The sequence below is a fragment of the Pelophylax lessonae genome, assembly GCF_965119305.1.
Source record: "Pelophylax lessonae genome assembly, chromosome: 1".
Classification (NCBI taxonomy): Eukaryota; Metazoa; Chordata; class Amphibia; order Anura; family Ranidae; genus Pelophylax; species Pelophylax lessonae.
Window position 1 is genome coordinate 258,062,545 of NC_138768.1, and position 24,712 is coordinate 258,087,256.

Below are 24,712 nucleotides of genomic sequence, written 5' to 3' on the forward strand. Positions count from 1 at the left end.
ATGCAGCATCCCACCCCTTTTCTCGGTGGTCCCCTGTGGGTTTGGGGTGGCCATACCTTTTTTAGGTTGGTCTGGCGACGGGGGGGGGGGGGGGGAGTGCTGCTGGCAACCCCGCGATCAACTTTTGTGAAGGGGCTGTACCTGGTGGTGGACCCCCCTTCCTGCTGGGATTGTTTTCGGAGCTCCTGGGGTCCCCCCTGGGCCCTCAGGAGCCGCCATTTTCTTGTAGCCTTTTTTGCTGTAGATCGGGGGCCAAGTTTGTGTAGCCTCGGGCCATTTTCTTATGGTTTTCATATTGAAAATGGGGACGGCCATGTTTTTTTAAAGCTATATGACAGTGTTTTGACGGTGGGAGCCCCTCCTCATCCCCTAGTGCTGACCCCTAGATCTTTCTCTTTCTGATCGCTGCTTGGTGCTGTAAGTGCCTAATTGGTGGTTGTGAGTTTTTACCGCAGTCCTGGAGTCCTTAGTGTCCAAGGTGGATTTGGTCCTGGGAAAACGGGTTAGCCTGCCTTCACCTGCTTCATCTGTCTCTTCAGAAAGTGGACATTCCCCCCTATAGTGGACTCGCCGGTCTCCAGGTTAAAAAAAGACACCTTAATTCCGGTTGAGGAGTCCCTGGCCTTTAAAGAGGTTGTAAACTCGCATTTTTTTTTTCCACCCTGCAAGAGAAAGACATAATGAGCTAGTATGCATCGCATACTAGCTCATTAAGCAAAACTTACCTTAGATCGAGCCCCCACCATGCCACTCACTCACCTCTATGACGGGCGACATGTCCGGTGACGTCACTCGTGCGTGCACACGCGCAAGAGCCTACAGTCACGGCATGGGACTCTGAAGGAACGGCACGAGCGGCCGTTCCTTCAGAGCGCATGCGCCAGTGACGTCACTGGCTGCTTGTAAGGTAAATATCTTCTAAATGGTACATGTTTAGGAGATATTTACAGTACCTATAGGTAAGCCTTATCGTAGGCTTACCTATAGGTACAAGTTGTAGAGGAGGGTTTACTTCCTCTTTAAGGATCCCACTGATTGAAGGTTGGAGGCTCTGGCCCGCCATATGTTCACGGTGGCTGGTTTCGACACTAAGGCCAGTACTTACTATTGCCCTGGTGTCGCAAACTCTGACCAAGTGGGCTAAACTTTTACTCCGGGACCTGGAGGGGGAACAGCTTCCCCCTGCCTTTGTGGAGTTGGCGGATCAGTTGGTCCAGGGGCTACAGTTTGTAATGCCTCTTTGGATGCAGCTCCTTTTGATTTCTAGACTGTCTCAGCTGTGGTCCTTCGGCGTATTATCTGGCTGAGATGCTTGTCTGCAGACCTTATCTGATTTCCCATTTGTGGGGGATCGCCTGTTTGGAGCTTCCTTGGAATACATCATTAAGGGCCTCACAGGGAGGAATACTACTCTTCTTCTGCAGGCTTCCAAGGGCAAGGAGCTCCGTCGTAGACGGGGAGCCATTCTTCTCGGCTAATAAGAGGTCTTTTCATCCCTCAAGATCTCAAGACAGGGGATCTAAGCCCTTCAGGGCCTCCACCCTTATAGGGTCTCTTTGGGGCAGTGCAAGACTTGTTACTTTATGGGGTGATTGTCCCCATGGCGAGTGGCGATTTTTGGCTCTGAGAGAGAGGGTTCTCCCACGAAACGTGTAAGCCAGGTTATTGTGGACGCCATCCAGCAGTATAGAAGTGTCCTGGAGGCAATTGGTTCCTATTTCCTACATGCATGTATACATCTTACGTTTGTGAGTATAATATATGCTCCCTTTTTGGATTTGAATGAACTTTTTTAGTAGTAATGCACAAGTTCGGTGCGTTCTTCTCTTGTTGTCTTTCGGTGATTGTCCCGGCTCTGACTTCGGAATGTTTTCAGGGGTTTTACTAAAACCTGTTTACAGTTCCCAGTAAGGAAGGCAAGATGCGTCCAATTCTGGACCTCAAGGCGCTAAACTGCTTTGTGCGGGTACAGAAGTTCTTCATGGAGTCCATTCGCATGCACCCCAGGGGGATTTTCTTGCTTCTATCGACATCAAGGACGCTTACCTTCACATTCCAATATGTGCCGGTCACAAGCGCTTCTTCCGCTTTTCCGTGCGCGAGGAGCATTATCAGTTTGTGGCTTTATTCTTTGGTCTCTCCTCCGCTCCTCGGGTCTTCACAAAATTTTTGGCCCCGGTACTAGCATTGTTGTGTCAGCGGGGGATCGTGGTACTGGGGTACATGGACGATCTTTTGCGAGCGGAGTCTCTGGACTGCTCTGATGGACAACTTGGAGATTACCCTGGGAACTCTGCAGGAGTTTGGTTGAATTCTGAACCTTCTGAAGTCTGCTGTGGTTCCATCCACAAGACTGGGTCTGACTCTGGACTCTGCCTCAGCCAGAGTGTTTCTTCCTCTGGAAAAACTCCAGGGGTGCTGGGCCTGAAGGTGTCTACCTTCGAGGCAGTTCCGTTTGCGCAGTTCCACACAAGATCTCTGGAAAAAAAAGATCCTGGTGAAATAGGACAAGGATCCTCAGTCTCTAGACAATCTGATCCTGTTGAGCCAGGGTATGAGAGGGTCCCTGATCTGGTAGCTTCGTTCTCCGGTACTTTGACAGGGAAAATCCTTTCTCCCCTGCACTGGACAGTTGTCTCCACGGATGCCAGCCTGTCCGGGTGGGGAGACGCCCTTGGCACAGATTGTGCTCAGGGGGTCTGAAATCTTCCAGAATCCAGACCCCCCCTGTCGATCAATGTACTGAAACTCTGAGCGATCAGTCTTTGTCTGGATCATTAGAAAATGTGTCTTCAGCGGTGTCTGGTACGCATTAAATCGGACAATGCCATTGCCGTGGCCTATGTCAATCATCAAGGGGGCACAAGTGCCTTGGCAGCTCGGGAAGTAGCTGGTATTCTAAGGTGGGCAGAACGATGCGTTCCAGCCCTTTCTGCTGTACACATTCCAGGGATGGAAAATTGGCAAGCGGATTACCTCAATTGACAGGTGTTGGACCAGGGGGAATGGTCGCTTCATCTGGAGGGGTTTCATCGGTTGTGTCTCCGTTGGGATACTCCCGAGGTGGACCTGTTGGCCTCTCGACTCAACAGGAAGTTACAGAGTTTTGTGGCATGGTCTCGTGATCCTCTATCCGACGCCACAGACGTCTTAATGACTGCTTGGAGTCAGTATCATCTGATTTACGCCCCCCCCCCCCAAACTTCTGCCAAGACTCCTATGCAGGATTGAGGCAGAAGGAATTCCGGTTATTCTAGCGGCTCCAGATTGGCCTCGCCAGTCTTCGTACGCAGATCTGGTACGGCTGGTCGCCGATGACTTGCTGTCCCAAGGGCCAATCTTTCATCCTGCTTTACAGTTGCTGGTTTTAACGACTTGGCTGTTGACGGTCAGGTGCTGAAGGATAGAGGTTTGTCTGAATTGGTGATTCCTATGCTGTTAAAGGCTAGAAAATCAACCTCTAGGAGCACTACCATCGTACTTGGAAGATGTACATTGCGTGGTGTGAGTCTTTTTGGGTTCACCCTCACTTCTTTTCGGTTGCTGGGATATTGGCTTTATTCCAATGGGGGGTTGAGCAGTGCCTGGCCTTGAGTACTATCCTCTGTCCATTGGCCACACATTCTTTGGTGTGTACCTTTATCCAGCCAGTTCGACACTTGGCTCCTCCAGTGTGGTCTCCATTGCCTCCGTGGGACCTCAATTTGGTCCAGTCAGTTCTTCAGAAACCTCCTTTTGAAAGTCTTCGGGAGGTTACATTGTCCCAGAAGGTGGCCTTTTTGGTGGCTTTTACTTCTGCGCGCAAGGTGTCGGAGCTGGCGGCGTTGTCTTGTCGGTTCACCTTACTGGTGGTTCTCAGAGATAAGGTGGTTCTTGTCCCTGTCTGTCGTTCCTTCCAAAGGTCGTCTCTCATTTCGATTTGAATGAAGACATTGTGTTGCATTCCCTATGTCCCTGGCCTAAACATCCGAAGGAAATTGCCTTGCATTCCCTGGATGTGGTTCGGGCAATCAGGGTGTACCTGGCAGCTATGGAGTCTTTTAGGAAGTCAGACTCCTATTTGTCCTCATGGATGGACCTCGAAAAGGGTTGACTGCTTCTGCTGCGACCATTTCCAGATGAATCAGACAGGTAGTGGTTCAGGCCTATTCAATTAAGGGTCAGGTTCCTCCTTTCCCTGTTAAGGCGCACTCTACTCGGGTGCATAGTGCTTCCTGGGCCTTTCATCACCTGGTTGTCTGTGCACACTTATACAAAGTGCAATAAAGTGGATGTGTTGTTATTTTTGGATGCTTCCTTTGGCCGCAAGGTTTTGCCGGCTGCTGTTTAGTGGACGTGGTCCTCTGAGGGTGTATTGTGTTTTTTTTTTTTCGGTTGAGCTCTAGTTGTTTATGGTTGAGCTCCATGGTACCTGGTCGGCTACAGTTTTGGCTTGGCAATTTTTTCTTGCTGTTCCTACCCCTCATGTTTGACACTGCTTTGGGACATCCCAATGGTCAAGAATATTTGGAGCTGTGTCTGTCAATGAACGAAAGAGAAAATGGGATTTCTGGCTTACCGTAAAATCCATTTCTCTAATGTTTGACGGACACAGCACCCACCCCTCTGTGGAGTTGGCTTTCTTCTGATACTGCTTGTAACAAAACTGAGTGCCTATAGCTGAGAGTGGGAGTATACCCCCTGGGACTGCTCCATAGGCGTAGTCAAGATTTTTCCTGCCTAGTGTCCTACTCCTGTAGGGGGCGGTATAATCCAGTGGTCAAGAAGATAAGGAGCTGTGTCCGTAAATGAACATCAGAGAAATGGATTTTAGGGTATGTCAAAAATCCCATTTTCTCTTCATTGCAGCCATAGTTAGTGTTCCGTTTGCTTTTCAGAATAGTCTTCCCTATGCTTTCTATAACCTGTTTACTGCCTCTTCCAGAAATCTTTATATAGCTTGACTTATGGCCAGTGAGTTATGAGAAATGCACCCCTAGCAATGTTCTTCGGTTTACTGTACTGTGAGTTCCATCTTCCGTAAGGTACTTGCATCTCTATGGGAATGGCAGTGGTGTTTTTTACAACCCAAATTCCAAAAAAGTTGGATGCTCTGTAAAATCTGCATAAAACAGAAATCTCATGAACCCATATTTTATTCACGATAGAAAACATAACATATTATATAATGTTTAACCACTTGTGCCCCGCCCACCGCACATTTACTGCGGCACTCTGCCGCTGCTGGGCAAAGCGTCGTAGCCCTACGTCGCTTGCTCAGGAGACTGTAGGAGGCGAGCGCGCGTCGGGGTCCCGCCCCCGCTAGTTACCGGGGGAGCCAGTGCAGGTGACCCGCGGCTCCGATGGCCGCCGGCCACTCTCGATCTCCCGCAGTAGTGAGAGAAGGAGAGACAGCTGATGTACACACAGCCGTCTGTCATGCGATCCTGCTATATAGGATCGCATGTCTCTGTGATTACTTCACAAGCCACGCCCCTCTACAGTTAGAATCACGCCCCTAGGGTCACACCTGACCCCTTGATCACCAGTAATGTTGACCCCTTCCCTGCTCGTTTAATTTCTACAGTAACAGTGTATATTTATAGCACTGATTTACTGTAGTAATGTCACTGGTACCCCCAAAAGTGTCTAAAATGTCAGTTGGAGGTCCAATCTGTCCGCCGCAATGTCGCAGTCCTGCTAAAAAAATCGCAGATCGCCACCATTACTAGTAAAAAAAAAAAAAAATAAATAAAAATGACATAAAACTTTCCCGTAGTTAGTAAACGCAATAACTTTTGCGCAAACCAATCAAAATAAGCCTATTGCGATTTTTTTTTTTTTAACCGAAAATTATGTAGCAGAAAATAAATTGGCCTAAAATGTTAAAAAATTTTGATTTTTAAATTTTTTCTTTTTGAGAATTTCATATAAAAAAAAATGTGAAAAATATTGTTTTTCAAAATTGTCGCTCTTTTTCTGTTTTTAGCGCAAAAAATAAAAATTGCACAGGTGAGCAAATGCCACCAAAAGAAAGCTCTATTTGTGAGAAAAAGTACGTCAATTTTGTTTGGGTAAAGCATTGCACGACCGCGCAATTGTCCGTTAAAGTCACGCAGTGCCGAATCGCAAAATAGGGCCTGGTCATTGAGCAGCCAAATCCTCCGGGGCTAAAGTGGTTAAAATGAGAAAATGTATCATTTTAGGAAAAAATGTAAGGTCATTTTGCAATTGATGGCAGCAACACATCTTGGGCATCAAAAAGCTGGCATAGTACTAACAAGGAAAATAAAATTTTGCAACGAATTAGGTTAATTGGCAACAGGTCAGTAACATGATTGGGTATAAAAATAGCATTTTAGAATGTCTCAGAAGTAAAGTGAATATTCACCAATCTGTTTAACCACTTTACCACTGAGTATTGGAATAGTACTGCGGCAAAGTGGCACGATCCCGTCTGACGACATAGACCTACGTCGCCAGACTCCTCCCCTGTAGGCGGTGCTCGCGCGCCGCCGGAGGGGCGCTCCCGCTGTTTTCATTCACAGCGGGAGTCGGGCCAGGGGAGGAGCAGCGGCGATCGCCGCTGCTCTGCCCCGATCGTCGGGGAATCCAGTTTGGAGATCCGCCTGCCTGTGTAAACAGAGCGGGCAGATCTCCTCAGTGACAGCGAGTGACAGATCGTTGTGTTCAGCATAGCTGGACATCCGATCTGTCCCTGTCTCACACAGTCACCTCCCCCCACACACGTCAGTAAGCACCAGGCATACATTAACCCCTCCCTCTCCAATAAAATTAACCCCTTCCCTGCCAGTGTCATTTTTACAGTAACAGTGCATATATATAGCACTGATTACTGCAGTAATGTCACTGGTACCCCCAAAAGTGTAAAAAATGTCAGTCAAGGGTCCGATCTGTCCGCCGCAATGTCGCAGTCCCCCAAAAAAAAATCGCAGATCGCCGCCATTACTCGTTAAAAAAAAAACACCAAAAATGACAGAAATCTTTCCCTTTGTTAGTAAACGCAATAACTTTTGCGCAAACCAATCAATACGCTTATTGCGATTTTTTTTTTTTTTTTTACCAAACATGGGTAGCAGAAAACAAATTGGCCAAAAATTTAAAAAAAAATTTGGTTTTTACATCTTTTTTGGGGGGAATTTCATATAAAAAATTTTAAAAATATTGTTATTTTTTCAAAATAAACGCTATTTTTTTGTTTATAGCGCAAAAAGTAAAAATCGCACAGGTGATCAAATACCACCAAAAGAAAGCTCTGTTTGTGGGAAAAAAAGGACGTAAATTTCGTTTGGGTACGGCGTCGCATGACCGCGCAATTGTCAGTTAGTCGCACAGCGCCGAATCGCAAAAAGTGGCCCAGACGTAAGACAGCAAAATGCTCTAGTGGTAAAGTGGTTAAAAGCAGTGTCTAAAAATTGTTGAACAATTTCAGAATAATGTTCTTCAACGTAAATTGCAAAGACTTTAAATATATTATCAGCGACTGAACATAATGTTTTAAGATTTTGATAATCTGGAGAAATCTCTGTGCGCATGGGACAAGGCTGAAATGCAATATTGCCTTCAGACCCTCAGACAGCACTGCATTAAAAACATGCATGATTCTGTAACGGACAGGATTGCATGCGCTTTAGAGGTACTTTCAAAAATCACTGTCCGTAACCAGGTCATCGTGCCATCCAAAAATGCAAGTTTTTATACTCGCAATTTTTAAAAGAAGAATCCATATCTGAACATGATCAAGAAACACCACCATCTTCTCTGGGTGAATTCTCATTTAAAACAATCTGTTGCAAAGTGGAAAACTTTGGTCTGTGGTTGGACGAATTGAAATTTGACATTCTTTTTAGGCAATCGTGGGCGCTGCTTCTCTGGCATAAAGAGGAGAGGGACCTTCCGGCTTATCAGTGCTCCGTTCAATAACCAGCATCTCTGATTGTATGGATGTGCATTAGTGCGTATGGAATGGGCAGCTTGCACACTTGGAAAAGCACCATCAATACTGAAAGATCTACACTGCTCAAAAAAAATTAAAGGAACACTTTGAAAACACATCTCAATGGGGAAAAATATCATGCTGGATATCTATACTAATATGGACTGGGTAATGTGTTAGGAATAAAAATATGCCACATCCTTTGATGGAAAAGAAAATTATCAACCTACAGGAGGCTTAAATTCAAAGACAGCCCGAAAATCAAAGTTCAAAAATGATGCAGTAGGCTAGTCCATTTTGCTGAAATTTCATTGCAGCAACTCAAAATGGTACTCTGTAGTTTGTATGGCCCCTACATGCTTGTATGCATCCCTGACAACGTCGGGGCATGCTCCTAATGAGAAGACAGATGGTGTCCTGGGGTATTTCCTCCCAGATCGGGACCAGGACATCACTGAGCTCTAGAACAGACTAAGGTGCAACTTGGTGGTGTTGGATGGACCAACGCATAATGTCCCAGAGATGTTCTATGTTATTTAGGTCAGGGGAGCGTGGGGGCCATTTAATGGTATAAATTCCTTCATCCTCCAGGAACTGTCTGCATACTCTCGCCACATGAGGCCGGGCATTGTCGTGCGCCAGGAGGAACCCAGGACCCACTGCACCAGCATAGGGTCTGACAATGGGTCCAATGATTTTATCGATACCGAATAGCAGTCAGGGTGCCATTGTTTAGCCTGTAGAGGCCTGTGCGTCCCTCCATGGATATGCCTCCCAGACAATCACTGACCTACCACCAAACTGGTCATGCTGAACGATGTTACAGGCAGCATCATTTTCTCCACGGCTTCTCCAGACCCTTTCACATCTGTCACACGCTCTGGGTGAACCTCCCCAGACAATCACTGATCCATGCTCCTAATGAGATGACGCATGGTGTCCTGGCGTATTTCCTCCCAGATCTGAACCTGGGCATCACTAAGCTCTTGAACAGACTGAAGTACAACCTGATGGCGTAGGACGGACCGAAACCTAATGTCCCTGTGGTGTTCTATTGGATTTAGGTCAGCCAAGTGTGGGGGCCATTCAATGGTATCAGTTCCTTCATCCTCCAGGAACTGGCTGCATACTCTCACCACATGAGGCTGGGCATTGTTGTGCACTAGAAGGAGCTCAGGACCCACTGCACCAGCGTAGGGTCTGACAATGGGTCCAAGGATTTCATCCCGATACCTAATGGCAGTCAGTCTGCTATTGTCTAGCCCAGTGATGGCGAACCTTGGCACCCTAGATGTTTTGGAACTATGTTTCCCATGATGCTCAACTACACTGCAGAGTGCATGAGCATCATGGGAAATGTAGTTCCAAAACATCTGGGGTGCCAAGATTCGCCATCACTGGTCTAGCCCGTAGAGTGGATTCCTCCATGAATATGCCTCCCCAGACCATCACTGACCCATCACCAAACCGGTCGTTCTGAATGATATTACAGGCAGTATACTGTTCTCCATGGCTTCTCCAGACCCTTTCACGTCTGTCACATGTGCTCAGGGTGAACCTGCTCTCTTCTGTGAAAAGCACAGGGCGCCAGTGGTGGACCTGCCAATTCTGGTGTTCAATGGCTAATGCCAATTGATTTCCACGGTGCCTAGCAGTGAGCACAGGGCCCACTAGAGGATGTCTGTCTTTAGGCCACCCTCATGAAGTCTGTTTCTGATTGTTTGGTCAGAGACATTCACACCAGTGCCTGCTGGAGGTAATTTTGTAGGGCTCTGGCAGTGCTCACCCTGTTCCTACTTGCATAAAGGATCGGATACCAGTCCTGCTGATATGTAAAGGACCTTCTAAGGCCCTGTTCAGCTCTCCTAGAGTAACTGCCTGTCTCCTGGAATCTCCTCCATGCGCTTAAGACTGTGTTCTGAGACACAGCAAACCTTCTGGCAATGGCACATATTGATATGCCATCCTGGAGTAGTTGGACTGCCTGTGAAACCTCTATGGGGTCCAGGCATCGCTTCATGCTACCAGTAGTGCAAAACGAGTGAAAAACAGTCAGAAAAGTGGAGTAGAAAAAAACATTTCAGTGGCCTCCACCTGTAAAACCATTCCGGTTTTAGAGGTTGTCTCATTGTTGCCCATCTAGTGCACCCGTTAAATTTCATTAACACTAAAGCAGCTGAAACTGATTACCAACCCCCTCTGCTACTTAACTGACCAGATCAAAATCCCGGGAGTTTAATTGACTTTATGCTATACTCCGATGAAAAGTGTTCCTTTTAATTTTCTTGAGAAAAGTATATCCAGGTTTTAGAGCAGCATATGCTCTCATCCAGACTGTCTTTTTCAGGGAAGGCCTTGCATATTTCAGCAGTACAGTGCTAAACTGCATACTAGTATATAACAGCATGGATTCACAGTAGAAGAGTCCGGGTGCTTAACTTTTTTGGAATAGGGGTTGTAATACACCTCGGAGACTGACCACGTAATTCTTGTAAAGGGAGATCCTCCAAGGTAATACTCATATTGAAAGATATGAGCTATCAAATGCAGTATCTACAAACAAGAAGCAGGTTAAAATTAGTCAAAAAAATGTTTGAAATATATGGTGAACCTGAACACAAGTTGCCCGTGTTTTTTTTTTTTTTTTTCTCTCCAAAACTGAAAGTGCATATTTTCAATTTTTTTTTCCTCTCTCTAAGAAGTAGAATGTGCAAGTAGTCATGCCCCTCCATTGTCCAGTAATTTAAAGAGCACATCAGAGGATGCTAAACCATCTAGTGTGAAACCAGACAAGATGGAAGAGACGCTGACCTGCATAATTTGCCAAGAGCTGCTTCACGACTGTGTCAGGTAATGCCAGATAAGGAAATTTATGTTTACTTTGTATTTTATTAGACAGAGACCATTTATCTTTTTTTTTTTTTTTTCTTTCTCAAGTGCAAATGGCTGCACTTAAGAAAAGGGTGACCGGTATTTTCAATGAACAAGGACTAGTACAGGAAGTAGTCACCAAGGTCGAAAGCTGTGAAGTTGAGTGAATGTTTACTAATTTCATTGGTACCTCCTATTTAGTTGGTCAGATCTGAATAAAAATAAAGCTTTAAATATACCATGATTCACTGACCCCTAGGCAAGACTGCTTATCTTTGCAAGCTCGGTGTATATCTATATCTATAACTGAACGTTAAGAGAAAAGCAAAGTTTAGCAGAATAGTTCATGTAAAACAGTTTTTTTTTTTTTAATCAACAAAAATAATAAAATTGGTCTTGCAAAGTAGTGACTTGATCAGGATATAAAACCAGGAGACACACCTTTTTTAGGCCCCTTTCACACATAGGCGGACCGTTCAGATCCGCCTGTCCGTTTTTTTTTTTTTTTGTTTTTTTTTTGGCGGATCTGAGCGGTCCCCCCCATGCATCCCTATGGGGGCATCGGATGTCAGCGGAGACATGTCCGATGACATCCGATCCGTCAAATCTGGACGGATCGAAACCCTATTTTCCATCCGTCCAGCGGATCGGATCGTCGGTCCGTTCCCATCCGATTCCCCCAGAGAGATGTATGGGGAACTGACAGCTGTGTCTCCGCACACAGTGCGGAGAACAGCTGTCATCCTCCTGCTCAGCGGGGGATCGGCGGATCGATCCCCCGCTGAGCTAAACGGAGTCCGTCCGACGGACGGACAGTGTGAAAGGGGCCTTAAAGTGGTAACAAATTCTGTATTACCACTTATACCTACAGGTAAGCCTATAACTCACTGTTGCACTGTTTAGGAGACATTTAGAGTGCATGCAGCCAGTGATATCACCAGCGCATGCGCTTTGAAGGTCCGCCATACCGTGCTGGACCTTCAGAGCCCATGCCGCATGCACGGGAGTGACATCATCACGTAAGGTAAGGAAGACCGATTGACAGTGCGCCACTGAAGCGCTTTGTTTTAATGTAAGTCTCTCATAATGTGCTAGTATGCGATGCATACTACTGCTTTAAGGGAAGACCTACTAGGCATCAGCAACAGGAAAGATGGAAGCGCTTAAGAGAACTGGATGAAACCGTTGAAAAAGTCACTCCAACTAATCCCAGGATGTACGCTGTAGAGGGGACCAACATCGTACCCTCAAAAATTACCTTCACTTTCATCTTTCAGGGCAGTCCCCATTATTTGAGTCAGAATGCACATGTAAGTAAGATCAGGCTACCTGTGGGCTCAGTTGACAAAGCAATGTTGCATGCGATATTTAGATCACATGACTTATTTGATCCAAATATCGTATGCAATATTAAAAATCTCAATTCATTATCAGTGTATACATATTTTTTGTGCAAAAATAAGAAACATGCAGTAAATATCTTTATTAACTGATCTAGAAGTCCTTTAACAAAAAAATATATACATTTGTTAAATAAGTTGTGTTCTAGCCACGTGCTGTTTATTGAATGTATGAAATGAATACTTGGCTGGACTGTTGACAGCAGAACGTAAACAAAGCAGCCTGGACATGTAAAAAAAACCGAAGGGGGAGGTTCTCCCTAGAAGCTATAACAAGCCATTTAGGTTTTGTATGATATTAAATGGAGACCCAACGCTAAAAAAATCTGAATTGAGCCCCATTTTTCTGAATATTCTGGAACATTTTCGAAATACTTGTCGATCCTGTTAGTAGTAGCATTTTCTTTGATAGGGGAATAGCACTTTCTCTTACGTCCTCTGACAGTCACCGCCCGATGGTATTAGCCTTCACTAATGGGTAATGGCGCACTCTGCAGGAGCAGGCTAGGCAGATAATTGATTATCAGGTTAATACAAAAAAAACTTTTTTGTACCTCAGCACGCCACAAGGGGGCTATCACTCAGCCATTACCAGAACCCAATCTGATATTACTTCAGTTTGAAGCTGCCTAGCATCAGGAGCAGAGCTTTAGGTCTTCTCTGCTAAGACCTAGCGTCTTGGCTTTCTTATTTTTTTCTTTACACAATAGATTTTTATTTCTTCTCACTATCACTAGTTAGTCAGGGATTCCTTTCCTGGAGGACTACAAGTGACTGCAGAGCTGGGCCTCGGACTGGGTATCCTAGATCCTTATGGAGTCCCAGCCTGCCAACGAGCATCGCAGGTTACTGGTACGCCCAGGCCTCGCAACGACAGTGCCCCTCCATATGGGGACGAGCCAGCGGAGCTGTGCTTCGCAGAGGATGTCTCAACCCGGATCTCCCGCGTGTTGCCAGCATCTCTCCATGGCTGACGGCACCCCCACTTAGGGTGGGAGGTCTCCCGTTTTTGAGCGGTGCCCGCTGCTGGACTGGTGAGTACTGAACGCCCTTGTCCCTGGGGACGTTTGGGGAGTTGTGGGCCCACTCCTAGGGAATAGCAGGGCTGGCGGTCTCTTTAGGATCCCTCTTCTGGCCTGGTTGTGGTTTTCCCTCCCCTCCCTGCCCCCGCTGCGGGTGCTGCATGGGAATGCTGTGGGGGTCTCCCTGGGGTCCCTGCTAATAGCCAGAAATGTGTTTGGTGCATTTATTTTGAAGCCGTTTGGAGCGGCCGCCACTTTAGTGGTTTGCAGATTCTAAGCCATGTGAGAATTCTGCTCAGGCTCCCGGTCGGGCGCCATCTTGGATGTGGGCAACATGCCTAGTAAGAGCAAGCGGCCATTTTCCCTGTGACTTTTGTCATTGCTTTTCAATAGGCACCTTTTCTCTGGGTTCGAGGGCTGACCTCTAGCGATGTGAGGTCACTTCCTCCTCCTCCATTTTTATCCTGTGTAAAATGTGCTGACAAGCTGGGGATTTTTGCTTATATCTCGGCCATTATTCAACCAAATCAAATTTTTTTGCTAGCCCGCGGGAACCGCCGATTTAAAGGGCCAGCGCCCCTTTTTCATTTAAGGCAAAAATGGTCTCCTGTGATAATAAATCCCCCGCAGGCCTCGTGGGGACTTCAGGTACACCTGAATCCTCTCCCCTGGCACCCATATCTGCTGCTCTGGCGACTTTGGCGTCCCAGGTGAATCTGCTGATGTCGGCACGCTCCTCCATAAAAAACGGCCTTTGCCCTCTGATTCTGATCCCGAATCGGTTGCCATGGATGATGAGGGGTCCCGGTCCTCCACGTTGAGGGAGAGGAGGAGGGGGAATCTTCCTCCTCTGTAGCGCGGGAATGCGCTACGATGGATGCTCTCATGGGCGTCATAACAGAAACTTTCTATCTTAACGATGCGCCAGCTCAGTCAAGTGAGCGGTCTGTTTTGCTCGGGTTCTGCAGACCCCAGACAGTCAAGTCAGGCCTTTTTCCTGCCCGGTGGATTTTCACGAGCTTGTGAATGGCCAGTGGCGGCGCATTTAGCGCATGTTGGTGGGGCCTAAGCATTTTGCCACCCGCTCTCCGTTTTTTGGAGGCGGTAGACGAACGTTGCTCGGTGTCCCCAAGCAGGGGATCACACTGGGTCTAGGCTGAATAGGTCCACCTTGCTGCCAGTAGGGGATTCCCGTATTCAGGGATCTGGCTGATAGGCGTGTGGAAGTGCTTGCCCACCTCATTTATCTAGTGGCGGGTTCCCTGTTGCAACCTGTGTTTTGCCTCAGCGCTGGCCTCTCAGGCGCTTATGACATGGTGCAAGGGGCTTCGCAGCAGGATCAGCTCATCCACACTGCGATGTTCCTGGGCAACGCGGCCTTGGACGTGGCTCCGTTGGTCGCCCGGTTGTCGGCGGTGGGGATTGCGATACACCGCATTACATGGTTAAAGTGCTGGTTGGTTGACCACGCGTCCTATAAGACGGCATCTGAGGTCCCCTATGAGGGGGGGATCGTCTTTTTGGGGTAACTCTAGCTGAGTTGATAAGGGGCTCACGGGAGGTAAGAGCCAAACGCCGGTCAGTCTGGTTCGGCAGCCCAGTCCACCTCTCCCTAAAGGGAAGCCCTCCCCGTTGTCAGGGTGGGGGGACGTCTGCTTTCTTTTCAGGAACCCTGGTTGTCCGGCAACCAATTCGTTTAGAGCACAAGATCGAGTTGATCTTGCCCCGCAGACAGGTTCCTCCCGTCCATTCTTCAGCTGTGCCCTGATCGTCTCAGATCTCATGGGGGCTGTGCACGGTTTGCTTTCACACGGAGTCATTGTACCCGTTCTTTTTCGGAAAAAGTTTTTGCGGTTTTGACTCCAACCTGTTCACGGTGCCCAGGAAAGAGGGCACAGTGTGTCCGATTCTGGACTGGTAGTCCCTGAACTGCTTTGTGCGGGACGTTCAGGATGGGATCCATCCGGTCGGTGATGGCCTCGTTGAGGCCTGGGGAATTACTGCATCCGTCGCCTTGCAGGATGCATATCTCCACATCCCTATTTTTGAGGGTCATCAGAGTTGCTTCCGCTTCGCTGTGGCTGGGGAGCATTACCAGTTCGTGGCGTTGCCTTTCGGTTTCGCTTCGGCTCCCAGGGTTTTCACCAAGGTGTTGGCTCCGTTCTAGCTTCGCTGCATTTACAGGGCATTGTGGTCCTCTGATGCCTGGACGACCTCTTGTAAGGTCGAACTCCTGTGTAACCTTGGCAAAAGATCTGGCTGTGAAGGTTCAGACACTTCAGGAGTTTGGGTGGGCCATCAATTTCAGAAGTCGGCACTGACTCCCTCTACTCGTTTCCAGTACCTAGATGGTCCTGGACTTTGCTCAATCTCGGGTCTTCCTTCCGGAGGACAAAAATCGGGACTTTGCGGGAGGAGTTTATAGCTCTCAGGAATGACGATCTCTCCACTTTGCGGACCTGCATGCGGGTTCTGGGATGGCTGGTCTCGGCCTTCAAAGCAGTTCCCCAGGCATCCCCAGGGGACCCCAGGCGTGGATTTGTTTGCATCCCGTCTCCACAAAAGTGGTGGTAAGGTTCGTGGCCAGGGCTCGCGATTCTCTGGCAGACACAGCGGCCGCGTTGGTGGTGCCTTGACACCGCTATCGGCTACTGTATGCCTTTCTTCCAATTCCACTGTTATCCAGGTTCCTCCGCAGGTTGGCGTCAGAACGGATGTCAGTCATTCTGGTGGCCTCGACGGTCCTGGTACGCGGACGTCGTTCAGATGGTCGTCGAACCACGATGGCGGCTTCCACTCCGAGACGATCTGTCTCAAGGACCGATCTTCCATTCTGCTTTACAGTTGCTGGCTTTGTCGGCATGGCTGTTAAAAGCCAGGTCCTGAGGGATAGAGGTCTTCCTCAGGCGGTCGCCCTTACTTTGTAAGAGGCTCGCGAAGCCACTTCAAGGAAGTTTTTTTTCCCCACAACTGGAAAGTGTATATCTCTTGGTGAGAAGTGCATGGTTTTCACCCTCGTTCCTTCTCAGTGGCTAAGGTCTTGGCCTTCTTGCAGAAGGGCGTGGATCAGCATCTGGTGCTGAATAAGGCCAAGGGTCAGTTGTCGGCCTTGGCCGTTTTGTTTCAACGACCTTTCGACCTTTGGCGTCGCTTTCTTTGGTCCGCACCTTCATTCAAGAGGTGCGGCATTTGGCTCACCCCTGAGGGGAGCTCTCTTGCTTCCATGGGACCTGAATTTGGTTTTTGTCATTGTTACATTAAACCTCTCTTCGAGAACATCAGGGAGATGTCTCTGTCTGTGTTGTCACGGAAAGTTGCTTTTCATGTCGGCTCGCAGAGTGTCTGAATTGGCGGCCTTGTCCTGCCATTCTCCTTATCTGGTACTTCATAGAGATAAGGTGGTTCTGCGACCGAGTCAATCTTTTGGTGGTTTTCTTCATTCCACCTCAATGAGGATATTGTGTGGCCTTCGCTGGGTACACAACCCAAGCATCCTAAGGAGTTTGCCTTGCATTCTCTGGATGTGGTCCGGGCGGTCAAGGTCTACCTGTCCGCCACGGAGTCGATTCGGCAGTCTGATTCTCTGTTTGTTCTTCCTGAGGGACCTCGGAAGGGATTGGCCGCCTACGCGGAAACCATTTCTAAGTGGATCAGACAGACGATTGTTCGGGCCTATTCCATCACAGGTCAGGTTCCTCCTTTCCCGGTAAAGGCTCTTTCTACTCAAGCCGTTAGTGTCTCTTGGGCTTTTCGCCATCAGGCATCTGTGGCTCAGGTGTGCAAGGCTGCGACCTGGTCGTCCGTGCACATTTTCACTACACTTTTACAAACTTGACATTTTGGCATCTTCGGATGCTTCCTTTGGCCGCAAAGTTTTGAGTGCGGCAGTCGTTTAAGGGGACATTATTTTTCTGTCCCTCCTTGTGGAGTGTTGGTTCTGAGTTTTACATTTTTTTTCCTGCGGGCTCAGGTTGTTACTGGCCCGGTTATTTGCGTTACCTTATAATTTGGTTGCGTTTCTTTACCACCCCTCATACCTGCACTGCTTTGGGACGTCCCATTATTGAAAGGTAATACCAGGCGGCGAGGACGTAAGAGAAAATATAATTTTTGTAAGAACTTACCGTAAAATTATTTTCTCTGAGTCCTCTGACAGTCGCCGCCCCCACCCCTCTGGTTTTTGGATCTGGGGGTTGTTGCCTTCCGGTACTGCTTGCTACAAACTGAAGTAATATCAGATTGGGTTCTGGTAATGGCTGAGGGATGGCCCCCTAGTGGCGTGCTGAGGTACAAAAAACTTTTTTTGTTTTAACCTGATAATCAATTATCTGCCTAGCCTGCTCCTGCAGAGTGCGCCATTACCCATTAGTGAAGGCTAGTGCGGCGACTGTCAGAGGACTCAGACAAAATAATTTTACGGTAAGTTCTTAAAAAAAAAATATTTCCTTCTGCAGTGAAAACACTGCAGCATCGTTGCTCTTTCTGCTATTGTAGTTGATTAGATGTTCGCACCAATCATAGTTCTTTCAGTGAAGAGCTATGACAAGCTCTGTCCCCAGCCTTGAGGTTGACAGCACATTGCTTTATCTGCGGGAGTTTAGGGGAACGATGTAAGTGCCCTGCTCAGTCCTTCCCACATTCTCTATCACTGTCTAGCAGGGCACATGAGAAATTTAGCTGCATTTATCATTACAAAATAGGTACGGTATATTTCTTTTAATTTAACGCACCAGTTTGCCTTGAAAATGTCTGCTTGTCACTCACTATAAGGGGAAAAATAGAGCCTTTAGTTGGACCTTAATTGTGTCTGAATTGTTTCTGTTCTGTTAGTTTGCAGCCTTGTATGCACACATTCTGTGCTGCTTGCTATTCTGGCTGGATGGAACGCTCTTCCCTCTGCCCTACCTGCCGATGTCCTGTGGAACGTATCTGTAAAAACCACATACTTAACAATCTAGTGGAGGCCTACCTTCTCCAGCATCCAGGCAAGTTTTAAGAACATGTGGCTTACCGAACTAGTGTTTGTATTTCATTACGATAGGGGATGGAATTTCTAGCTACAGATATTCAAATGCATAGATTGAGTTCCTGTTAACATATGTGCATTGTTGGTGCAGGTAAGAGCCTATTCATGTTTGTGCATATAGGTTGTTTTTATCTACGTGTAGCAGTTTAGTGTTTTAACCCCTTTTGTCTGCTGCTGAAAACCCATATTAAGTGCTTAAAAAATTATTATATTATTTCTGCTAGCATCTGTTGGGGACACGGTCCATCTTCTACTGATGGGTATAGCTGCTGCCTCTAGGAGGTTGGAAACTAGGCATATGCATATACCTGCATATACCTGCATATACTGTACAAGCTCAATTGACCTTAGTGTCCTTAGGTAGGATGTCTCTTCCCAGCCCTGCTAGTTCAAGACTTTTCAGATTGACACAGACCTTTCCCTGAATGGATGCCACTTTACCAGGGCACTGTGCTCATTCTAGGTTTTTTGGCACCAGGGATCTATTTCTCAGGTATGCAAGGCAACTATTTGGCCTTCAATTTATGTTCAAGTTCATGTTTTACCATGTGACTCTTAAAGCACTGGTAGATGCCAGCTTTTGATGCAATGTGCTCTGAACAGTGTTGTGATATGTGATCCTTGAGGTTGCATTAGTTTTTCGCTCTTCCCTCTTTTTTGAGACTGCTTTTGAATGTCCTATCAGCAAAAGAGTGACTGACTGCCTGTGTACCCCAACTAATAAACTTTATTCTACTTACTGTAAAATCCTTTTTAGCCTGCATTTCATTAGGGGAGACAGGCAGGTTCTCTTCCATTACTGCTTGGACACGTAGGGATATAGTCACTTGCTGGGACTGTGCTCTTTCCTTTGCCTAGTGTTCAACCATCTAGAGATGGCAGCTATAGCTATTAGTAGAAGATTGTTTGACTGTGTTCCCCAATGAAATACTGGGGTTTATTTACAAAAGCTAGAGAATGCAGTATAAGGCTCTCTTCTGCATAGAAACCAATCAACTTCTAACTTCAGCTTGTTCAATTAAAGTTGTAAAGTCTCAAGGTTTTTCACCTTAATGCTTTCTATGTATTAAGGTAAAAAGCCTTTTTGGTTGCAGCTGTCCCCCAGAACCCCCGTTATTCTTACCTGAACCCGAATGTTCCAGTGATGAGCATGAGCTCCAGCCGCTGTTTTGGATTCTCATTGGATAGATTAATAGCAGCGGGAGCCATTGGCTCAATCAAATCCAGTGACAAGGGAGCGGGGGTGGGGCTGTGTCCTGCTGCCTGTGTCAGACGCAACAGCAGAACTTGTGAGCGCGCCCGCATGGGTGCCCCCATGGAAAACGGCTCTCCGTGGGGGCACCTAATGAAGAGGGAGAGCCAGGAAGCGCCACTGGGCACCCCAGAAAATGAGGATCGCAGCTGCTCTGTGCAAAAGCCCTTGCACAGTACAGGTAAGTATAACATGTTTGTTTTTATTAAAAAAAGGAAAAAAAAAAAAAAAAAAACAAACCTTTTACAATTACTTAAGCTTTGGCAATAAAACCTGGAAGTTGATTGGTTTCTATGCAGAAGTGAGCCTGATTTTGCACACTCCAGTTTTAGTAAATAAACCCCACTGTGTCTCACTGTGTTGAAGTGGTCTACAAAATGGATTAACTATTTTTCAAAATGGTTGCTGTAAGATTGGTAACTTCTTCATTGCAATGGCATATAGGGCACATCCTTTGTGGTAAAAAAGAGAAACTATAATGGCCCAATCACACCTATGTGGCAAAACACATGTAAAGGTGTAATTTAAATGTGTGTTAAGTTTGCATTCAAAATGCATGAATACAACTGTGCCAATAGCACTGGAAGGAGTTGCACAAAAAAATAGAACAGATAAGGACAGTGCCATTGACTATACATAGAAATGTATTTATTCATTATATTTTGAAACTGACTTGGTACTGTAGTAATTTTATGTTTGCTTTTTTTTTTCTGCAAAATACAGAAAAATGCCGCAGTGAGGAAGACAGACGCAGTATGGATGCTCGCAATAAGATCACTCAAGACATGCTACAGCCTAAAGTACGACGATCATTTTCTGATGAAGAGGGAAGTTCAGAAGACCTACTTGAGCTATCAGATGTTGATAGTGAATCCTCAGACATCAGGTTTGTGACAGACAATATCCCTAAAATTAGACCTGATGCTGCATTTTATTTTATGCCGTTGCTTATGTTGACTTCTCTATAACAACAAAGAATTTTATTAAATAACCCATACATAAGGACAACCTAGTGGTTAAAAAATAAAAAAATGTGCAATGCTAAAATGTTAAAAGTGCAAAAATGCAATGAAACTAATACCAATGAAAATCTATAATAGCTCTATCTATCTATCTATCTATCTATCTATCTATCGTGCTCAGCATCAATGAGTACACCGCAAGAGATTTGTCAGAAAACCTTTACTTTCCTTTCAGAGTCAACATTTTCTATGGGACACTATACTACAAAATACTCCCACAAATGCAGGCCACTGATCTCATTGATTTTTGGTAATATTTTTTTTTTTAAATTTGTTAATTTCCATTGATTGCAACCAAGGTTTGTTATTTTGCACACACAAAAAAAAGTATTTTTCATAACAAATTCATGCAAGACCATCTTGCAAAAATGAATACACCCCAATAAAAATCTTAAAAACCAAGCTAAATTTTAGACAACAAAATCCTAATTAAGAATAATACTACAGGTGAGTCTAATTGTTCATTAAACAGATGTTCATCGGACAGTTGATTATAAAAGGGCAGTAAGCCCTTCCCATGCCATGCTGTCAGCAATGGCACCACATGGAAGAGAAATGTCACAAGGGCTGAGGAAGAGAAAATAATTTCTTTACACAAAGGTGAAGGCTACAAGAAGATCAGCAAAGCTTAACTTATCAGTCAGAATACTGTAGCAAAAGTCATACAAAAATTTAACAAAGATGGAATTGCAACCATCTCCAAGACGTCCAGGCCATTCACGGAAGTTAACACCTCGAGGGGCATCTTCTAAAGAGAAGGGTTGAAGAAAATTGCCATGCAAGTTCACTCCAGTTAACTAAAGAAGCAGAAAGCCAAACTGGGGTGATTGTTTCACTTGACACAATACGGCGTACACTGCAAAGAAATGGCATGCATTGGTGTCATCCACGAAGGAAGCCTCTCCTAAAGCCCATGCACAAAGAAGCCCTCCTAGAATTTGCCAGGGCCCATGCTGAAAAATAAGACTACTGGTACTCTGGAGTGATGAGACCAAGATAAATGTTTTTGGAACTGATGGCTGTAAAACTGTATGGCGTCGCAAAGGTGAGGAGTACACAGAAAAATGCATGGTGCCTACTGTAAAACATGGTGGCGTCAGTGTTCTGTGGGGCTGCATTTAATTCAAAGACACCCCAAAAATCAAAGTGAAAAAATTATGCAGTATGCTAGTCCATTTTGCTGAAATTTCATTGCAGCAACTCTTAATGGTACTCAGTAGTTTGTATGGCCCCCACGTGCTTGTATGCATGCCTGGCAATGTCCGGGCATGCTCCTAATGAGATGACGCATGGTGTCCTGGCGTATTTCCTCCCAGATCTGAACCTGGGCATCACTAAGCTCTTGAACAGACTGAAGTACAACCTGACGGCGTAGGACGGACCGAAAACCTAATGTCCCTGTGGTGTTCTATTGGATTTAGGTCAGCCAAGTGTGGGGGCCATTCAATGGTATCAGTTCCTTCATCCTCCAGGAACTGGCTGCATACTCACCACATGAGCCTGGGCATTGTTGTGCACTAGAAGGAGCTCAGGACCGACTGCACCAGCGTAGGGTCTGACCATGGGTCCAAGGATTTCATCCCGATACCTAATGGCAGTCAGGCTGCTATTGTCTAGCCCGTAGAGTGGATTCCTCCATGAATATGCCTCCCCAGACCATCACTGACCCATCACCAAACCGGTCGTTCTGAATGATATTACAGGCAGCATACTGTTCTCCATGGCTTCTCCAGACCCTTTCACGTCTGTCACATGTGCTCAGGGTGAACCTGCTCTCACTCATCTGTGTAAAGCACAGGGCGCCAGTGGCAGACCTGTCAACTCTGGTGTTGAATGGCAAATGCCAATCGAGCTCCACGGTGCCAGGCAGTTAGGACATCGGGCCCTCAGGCCACCCTCATGAAGTCTGTTTCTGATTGTTTGGTCAGAGACATTCACACCAGTGGCCTGCTGGAGGTCATTTTGAGGGGCTTTGGCAGTGCTCATCCTGTTTCTCCTTGCACAAAGGAGCAGATACCGGTCCTGTTGATGAATTTAAGGACCTTCTACGACCCTGTCCAGCTCTCCTAGAGTAACTGCTTGTCTTCTGGAATCTCCTGCATGCTCTTGAGATTGTGGTGGGAGACACAGCAAACCTTCTTGCAATGGCACATATTGATGTGCCATCCTGGAGGAACTGGATTGCCTGTGGAACCTCTATAGGGTCCAGGTATCGCCTCATGCTTCCAGTAGTGACACTGACCCTATCCAAATGCAAAACTAGTGAAAAACCAAAAAGATGAGTAGGGAAAAAGTCAGTGGCCTCTACCTGTAAACCATTCCTGTTTTTGGAGGTCGTCTCGTTGCTCATCTAGTGCACCTGTTAATTTCATCAACACCAAAGATGCTGAAACTGATTAACAACCTCCTCTTCTACTTAACCCAATATCCCAGGACTTTGACTTGATGCTATACTCTGATTAAAAAGTGTAGTGTATATATATATATATATATATATATATATATATATATATATATTAGGGATTGACCGATTATCGGCAACACCGATATGCACTTTCCCCCGATATATCGGAATCGGCCCCTGAGGTTACCGATATTTAGGGAAAGGGCATGTACCAGAGTGATGCCTGCAGCTAGAGGCATCACCCTGGTACCAGTGTCCATAGCCGACGGTTGGCTGACCTGTAATGACAACCAATGCAGCTGAGAAGCCACTCTGCTGTCATTAGAAGGAGCCTTCTGTATACTACCTCCGCCGCCGCCGAAGAGAAGACCCCGATCAAAGCCCCATTTAGCTCTGATTGGGTCTCCATGTAAAAAAACCCAGAAGTGATGTCGTGACATCACTTCCGGGTACTCGGCGCCGAATTAAAAAAACTGACAGCATTCAAAACAGCCAAACTTGGTGTTTTGAATGTTTTTCGGTGCAGAGAAGGGGTTTGGGGTCTTTTATACCCCCAGATCCCCCCACAAGGAGTACCTTTGTAAAAAAAAAAAAAAAAGAAAATTTTTTTTTTTTTTTTACATGTTCGAAAATATTGGCCGATACCGATTATCCGATGACCAAAATATCGGTATCGGCATAAAAAAAACGATATCGGTCGTTCACGTATATATGTATGTATGTATGTGTATTTATATATTTGTTGGGTTGAGAGATGTTATTTTTAGTTGCATTGCATTTTTGCACTTTTAACATAATTTTAGCACTACACATTTTGTATATTTGATATCTAGTTGATGTGGGTGGTTAACCACATGTGTTGGCTGGCTTTTGGCTTATTTTTATTTGGGTTGTATCACATGCTTTTTAACAAACTAGCATTTACTAACTTATTAGAAAGATTGCTGGATTTCCCAAAACCGATGAGTTTTTCGACTTAACACTATAGACCGCTTCTCCTGATTTGAAATTGGTTACTATAAATGTACAAAAATTCTCGTACGACCGAGGCTTTTTTTTTTTTGTTTGTTTCTGATCATGCGCAGTCTATTTCTGATTTTTCTCATACAAAAATGGTACGCATTAAATGAAAATTGTTTGTTCTGTTCCTGTACGAGAGCTTGTCCCTTCAGAAATTTTCGCTGGGAAGGTTGGAATTTGCTTCTGAACGTTGTGTACACACTATCAGAAAATCGTACGAAAGTTCCTCGGATGCAAATGTTCGCCTAATTTTTCTTATAGTGTGTACGAGCTTTTACAGTAATATCTGCAAATGGTTTGTTTCAAAATCAGTGTTATCCACAACAATTGAAAGCATTTGTTATCCTAAAAAAAAAAAAAAAAAAAAATATTATATAGCACAGTGCTTGTGCTGTGTAATTTGGCCCCATGTATCATCTGAAATACCTAGCTGATTCTGCCTGGGTCTGCCCTCTCCTCTGTAAATTAACCATGGTTTATCATAAAAGAGAGAGAACAGAGCAGCGCCACCTGAGTGTAGTATTAAAACAATCCTTTATTGGCATAAAAGGTAATGCACTCACATGAGTGATGGGGAAACAGGCTTTACTGCAAGTCATCTGATCGAATGCAGGGGAGGCAGGAGAGGTGTAGACAGCCCTGGGTCCTGGCTGTGTCAGTGGCTTCTGGCACTTCCTGGTGTCCTGTCGGCGTCACAGCTTCTCCCTCATCACATCCGGTGGAAGCGGGGTGGTGCTAGCGTTCGAGGCATGCGTGCCT

At 46.0% G+C, this 24,712-nt stretch overlaps 1 protein-coding gene across 1 annotated transcript in view; it reads left to right on the forward strand.

The window, feature by feature from the left end:
- Window positions 1–24,712, forward strand: part of CHFR (checkpoint with forkhead and ring finger domains) — a 115,039-nt gene that overhangs the window by 45,802 nt on the left and 44,525 nt on the right. Inside the window, exons 8-10 of the mRNA XM_082243520.1 lie at window positions 10,636–10,786; window positions 18,060–18,214; window positions 20,231–20,393. Of these exons, the coding sequence (XP_082099646.1) occupies window positions 10,636–10,786; window positions 18,060–18,214; window positions 20,231–20,393 (469 nt within the window). The remainder of the gene's footprint in view (window positions 1–10,635; window positions 10,787–18,059; window positions 18,215–20,230; window positions 20,394–24,712) is intronic.